This window comes from Austrofundulus limnaeus, unplaced genomic scaffold (assembly GCF_001266775.1).
Source record: "Austrofundulus limnaeus strain Quisiro unplaced genomic scaffold, Austrofundulus_limnaeus-1.0 Scaffold856, whole genome shotgun sequence".
Lineage (NCBI taxonomy): Eukaryota > Metazoa > Chordata > Actinopteri > Cyprinodontiformes > Rivulidae > Austrofundulus > Austrofundulus limnaeus.
In genome coordinates, this window is record NW_013953258.1 from 79,455 (window position 1) to 85,698 (window position 6,244).

The following is a 6,244-nucleotide window of genomic DNA, read 5'->3' on the forward strand; positions in this document are numbered from 1 at the left end:
ATCCAGCTGAATCCTGTTTATTCGGACATACCATATTAAAACACGTATTTCTTACAGGTCAATTAGTTCTTCAAATGATATCTTTAAGTTAATTTTATAGTTTTGTGATATTAATAATGCTAATGTATTGATATTTTTCTAGTTTTGATTTAAGTTTGCTTGTTTAGCGTCGTCACAGTTGCTAGGTGACATGACGTACGCCGGGGTAAGGAGGGGAGGCTAGACCGTCCAAATTCACAGCCTCTTTTTTTCCGGTCTTCCCGGTCTACCAAGGACCCGGCCCGCCGAGACCGGGCAGTCTGGGTCCTCTGGAGGACCCGTCCTGTCGTTTTGGACACAGCCATTAACTCCGCCCTCCAAAAATCTGTTGACATTAACTCCGCCCTACAAAAATCTGTTGACATTAACTCCGCCCTCCAAAAATCTGTTGACATTAACTCCGCCCTCCAAAGCCAGCGTTTACGTTAGCATGGCTAATAATAGCAGAAGCTCCGTTGTACAACCATATGAGACCCTGAGGCAGAGTCGTGGTCCCAGCTTCTTCTTTTTCTCTCCCTCCTCTGCTCTGCGCTCACTCTGCATGCTGTTACCAGAGCAGGGAGCAGCAGCGGTCAAAATACCTCAGAAACTAGAACAAATAGGCTTTAACAAGGCTTTAATAAGATAAACAATAGAGGTACATGAGAAAATGTGTTCATAATGAATGAAAATAAATAATTAAATAGTGTCTGTGTCTGTCTCAAACCCTGGTCTCTGGTCCAACACTCTACCCATTGTCCTGTTGGAGACTTGTTGTGAACAGAGCTACACATTACACAACAACACTGTGACGACTTTTTATACTGGGTTGTCGTACGACTTGTGACATCACAAAATGATGGAAGTATAAAACTTGTCGTTAATACACATTAAAAATACATTTACTTACAGTAAATATGCCCCTGGGTGCATTTTTTGGTCCTAGGACTGTTTTTTAAGAAGTACATACCCAAAGATGAGTAAAAAAACCTTTAAAAGTGAATTTTGTATAACAGGTCCCCTTTAAAATTTATTTTAGATCAACTCAAATTCCCTCAAATTTACACAGAGAAGTTGTTCTTCCTGAAACTGAAGAACCTGTGAATTTCCTCATAACTTTTGTTATGAGAAGAGTACGTTGTACACCGACACATTTTTGGCTAAGTGTTTGTGTTTCCTGAAAAACTTAATAAAATCCTTTTGTGAATGTGAGGAATGTAACATAAAGGAAATGTTTGGACGCTCCTGCAGGCTGCTGCTGCATCAAACACTCTACATATGTTTGTACATAAAACATTTTTACATAATTAACTACATCATGTGAAACAGATGAGTGTAAAGCTTTATAAAACACTGGTTGCTATGGAAACTGTAAACTGGAGTTGTTTTGAAAACAGCAACACTAAGGCTGTGTCCAAAACGACAGGACGGGTCCTCCGGAGGACCCAGACTCCCCGGTCTCGGCGGGCCGGGTCCTTGGTAGACCGGGAAGACCGGAAAAAAAGAGGATGTGGATTTGGACGGTCTAGCCTCCCCTCCTTACCCCGGCGTACGTCTTGTCACCTAGCAACTGTGACGACGCTAAACAAGCAAACTTAAATCAAAACTAGAAAAATATCAATACATTAGCATTATTAATATCACAAAACTATAAAATTAACTTAAAGGTAACATTAGAAGAACTAATTGACCTGCTGTAGGTTCATGTTTATTTCGCGTTTTTTATGACGAAAAAATAATATGTAAAAACATGTCCATACAAATGATAAAAGTATTGGAATTACAACCGCTAATTTTTTTTAATTTTTATATCACCATATTTTTATTTAAAACGTATTCTTTTCTCTCGCTTCGTCCGCCATTACTAGCTTAAAAAAATCTCCGGTCGGGCCGCAATGCATTATGGGATACGCTGGGCCGGGAAGGAACCATCAGACCTGTCCTTCGATTCGGGGAAAAAGAAGGACGTATTTGTCGGACGCATCGGAGGAGTCTTCCGTTTTGGACGTCCTTCGTCGCGGCGCTGTGACGTATGCGGCCGACAAATTCGACCTTCGGAGGACCCGTCCTGCCGTTTTGGACACAGCCTAAGTCCTCCGCCCCTCTTAGACTAGCCTTTAGCTCGTCAGTCCAATCAGAATGACAGAGTCTCCAAACTGAGGCGCTTCACAGAGCTATCTACAGCAGGTAAGATAGTAACTGCTCATATTTTTCTGCAAAGCATGACTTTAAAAACATCTGAGTGTGGTTTTAATTGTTTTGTTGTAAATGTGTTGGTATGTTTATTAGATGTGAACTGTGTGCAGTAAGTATCTAACATGTAACCAGTTTGTCCCAGTCTGTTAATGACTGAAACTGTGGAGCAGCTGAACTGGTTTGTCATCCTGTTTCCAGTCTGAGTGTTGTGTTTTCTCTGGAAGCTGGGAGTAAAGTGAGAAGGAACATTTCATCCTTTGCCTGCTTTAAGCTAGACACAGCTCTTGTGGCTTTTGTATCTAGTCACAGAAGAGGGGAGAAAGTCCTGCAGAGAGTCTAGAGCAGTCTTTAGAGCAAACAGGGGTGTCCTCATCATGCACCGGACTCACCCAACAGGGCACGCACAAGTTCGGAGGGGTACGGGTGGGCAATGGACCCACGGAGGATGAGGCTGGCATCATGGACCACGACCAGCTCTCCCAGCACTCAGACGAGGGAGACGAGGTGGGCCTTCTTCATTTAATTTATTTACCATTGTTACGTCCTAACCTTTGTCATCCATTAACACTATCTGCTGTGGTAGACCACAATGTGTCCTAAAGCAACATCAAATATGTGTTTTTTCTTCAGTAAATCAGGTTTTCTGTTTTAAATTAGAGATCAGAGTTATCTGGACACAACACTGTAAACAGCAGCAGTCCAAGGAAAACATTAGAGTGCACACAGGTTGTTTTTATAAGAAATACCAGAGTTATTTTTTCTATTTATTTCTCTTTTCATAAATAGGGTTTGGTTCTTCAGTTCTCCTTAATAAATATCCAATTACTAATGTTATGACAGCAAATGTCATGGTTGGAATGTAATAATTTAGCTGTTTTCCATCATGTTGGCTCCTTCTTTTAGCTACCAGTTATAAACAGGCCTGAGTGTTCATGTAGAAATAATTTGGATGAAACCCTGTAGATATGTATCCAGTTACTGAAACAAGTACTAATTTAGATCTTTTGAAGTGGGAGTCTGTTAGTTTACAATAATGAATATCTTACTTGCTGTAGATAGCTCTGTGGGTGAAAGAAACCAACCCATTCTCACTCCCGACTCGTCAACAGATTGACACTTGGTCAGGTAGCCCCCACGCCACGTGTCACTTCTTTACGAGATGAGGCGGAGGAGGACTAGCACGTTGTCATATTTTTTTAAGAGTAGGAAATGCATGAAGCTACCCCTCCCAGACCCAACATTTAACTTTTATTAGCCCTGTACAGCCTGTCCCTGACCCCAGAACCTAAAATTAACATTAACCCTGATCCCTCATATCAACCATTTTTGGAAATTAGTGATGTTTGATGCTGCCAAATTTCTTTCTGATACTGATACCAAGTAAAATGTGTCTGGTATCGGCGATACTGATCCGATACTGATACTTTGTGATAACACACTTAATGTGTCTGGTAAAAATCTTAAAAATTAGTGTTTTTCAAATAACCACTTTATAAATAATACATGACATAGTAATTATTTAATTTAAAAGTCTTTCTAACCCTAACCCTACATTTGTTTAGCACAATTTTAAATTCTTATTTTAAAGAAATATAATATTTTTTGAATAGTGACTAAAAGTGAAAAACAATCCAAAAAGTTGTTACTTTGTATATTTTCAGTTGTTTGTGTGTTTACAAGAAGGTCCTTGACCAGAGCCAATGCTGTTTGGGAACCTCTCGACTAGAATGTGATTACAGTCACTGAGACGAGGCAGATTTTATGTTAAAATGACCTGCCGTACATCTACAGACTGACTGAACACGTGCTACAGACTCAAGCAGAAGAAAAAGTAGCTCCCTCAACTACATGTGATTAAAACAAGATGGGAATAATTTAGTTATTTTCTATTTTCCTGTTAATGATATAATATGTTATAATATGATTATATAATATATAATTATGTGAAATAACTAAAGTATCATAGTATTTATATTTAGATTTTAGTATCGATTCTAGAACATAAAGTTCTGGTATCAGTAGTATTGATATTTCAGTATCAATCTGCACACCACTAATGAACATGTAGATAATGTGTGAGAACTAACCGTCCCAGAGCCTAAATTTAACCTATATTAGCCATAAACAGCCCATCCCCAACCTCAGTCCCTATAATCAACCATTAATCCTGATCCCTCATGTTAACCTCAGACCCCTAATCCAAACAGCCCTAAGTGGTCCACCCTGGAGAAGCCGCAGGCGGCAAGGATTGATGTGAGGGGGTACCTGACGGGTCAAACGGTCCCTGAACAGGTGTCAGTGTGTTAACGAGTCGAGAGTGAGAACGTGTTAAAGAAACAGTTTTATAAACATCACAGTTTTTATTTCACTGTGATTCACTTTGTTATTGTGTAAAGACTGATTCAGCTTCACACTTTTGTTTTCCTCTTTTCAACATTTTTACTACTAAGTTACTTTTCATAAACCTTCAGCTTACATGTGTCTTATGATTTATAACTGCCATAACTTTTAACATTTTTACAATAAACTAACTTTATAAATACTTTCATGGAAACACGTTAAGATCTTCGGTCCTTAAGTTTTTAGCTAGCGTTTTGCTATTCCTAGCCTTTAGCCATTGTTTTGCTAAATCTAACTTATACCTATCCTTTTCTGCATTTTAGCTTTTGCCAATTTTTTTTAACTTTTTTTAGTTACTTTTGTGTTTTTAAGGAGTGTTTTGCTAGTTTCAGCTTTTACCAAGTATTTTGCTACTTTTAGGCTTTATCTACTTTTCTACTACTTTTAGCTTCGAACAAACTTTCTGCTACCTTTAGCTTCTAGCTAATCTTTTTAAGCTTCTAAGCTTTTTGTTACTTTGCTAGTTCTGTAGATTTAGTTATTTTTAAGCACAAGGACCAGCTAACTCTAGCCCTTTCTGTGCACCCTGGAACATTTACTGTAATAATCACCAAAATATCACCATATTTCTGTTAAAGTAATCATATTTGATAGTGAAGATTTATTAAACAGAATTCACATAAACTGACATTAAAGTTGTGAGGTTGTTTTAGATGGCAGCTTGTTGGACAGCTGTCAGAATTAAACTGTTTCTTCAAACTGATGCCGTTCACAGAGCTATCTACAGCAGGTAAGATATTCCTTGTTCATAAATAGTCTACAGAACCACAGTAAAAGATCTAAACTATCATTTTAAAAGGAATTAAACAAATAAACCAGGCTTAGGCCACTTCTGTCATCTGAAACTAACATCCAGATGTTTTGAAAACTTGGATGAAACTCTGTTTCTGCTGCTGACCTTTGACCTCTGCTTATTTTCAAGCACTCAGAAGAAGAGCCGGTAAGAGCAGAGTTGTTTGTCATCGTAGTGTGTTGGAATGCTGTATTTACTTGTATTTATTTAGTTTTACATAGTTTTTCCAAAGTTTTAGATTTGTTTAAACACTACTTTTTTGTTGTGCCTGTGTGTGCATGTGTTTGTAACCATTTTGCTTGCTGTCCAACACAAAAGGCTAATAATGTTTCTCCAAATCTGTGTGTGTTTGTCCTGTTAACACAACATCTCACAAACTGAAAGCAGGAAACAATGACTTTGTCCGTTTACAATCGATGAACCTTTGGAGTCTACCCAAAACAAGATGGCTGCCACAGCTAAATAAACTTAGCTAACTTAAAAATGGTTATAACTCTGAATATTTTACAGACGTTGTGCTAAAGTTTGCTGAGGTTCAGTCACAACACATAATTTACAATCTCCAAAAATTGCAAAAGACAGAACATATTTTACAAAGTTTAACCAAAACTGCTATAACTCCATCATTTTTCATCATGCGATTAGTTTAACCAGGAGTTCTTAATCTTTTTGACCTCAGGGCCCAGTTTATTGAGCATAAAGTGACACCAGGCCCAGTCAGACATTACTAATGTATGGATCAAAATGATAATTATTATAAATCTTGGTTTAATATTTATTGTATTTACATTATAACTAAACTATCATAACTAACATAACTAAATAAAATACACTTAC

The 6,244-nt window shown here is 37.9% G+C and overlaps 1 protein-coding gene across 4 annotated transcripts in view; it reads left to right on the forward strand.

Annotated features, from left to right (window-relative positions):
* atp6v0a1b (ATPase H+ transporting V0 subunit a1b) overlaps window positions 1–6,244 on the forward strand; it is a 48,115-nt gene that overhangs the window by 29,990 nt on the left and 11,881 nt on the right. Inside the window, exons 18-19 of one of the 4 annotated variants that reach the window (XM_014029113.1) lie at window positions 2,518–2,718; window positions 5,537–5,554. In XM_014029113.1, the coding sequence (XP_013884567.1) occupies window positions 2,518–2,718; window positions 5,537–5,554 (219 nt within the window). The remainder of the gene's footprint in view (window positions 1–2,517; window positions 2,719–5,536; window positions 5,555–6,244) is intronic. The other 3 variants (XM_014029115.1, XM_014029114.1, XM_014029116.1) reach the window with 3 other exon arrangements.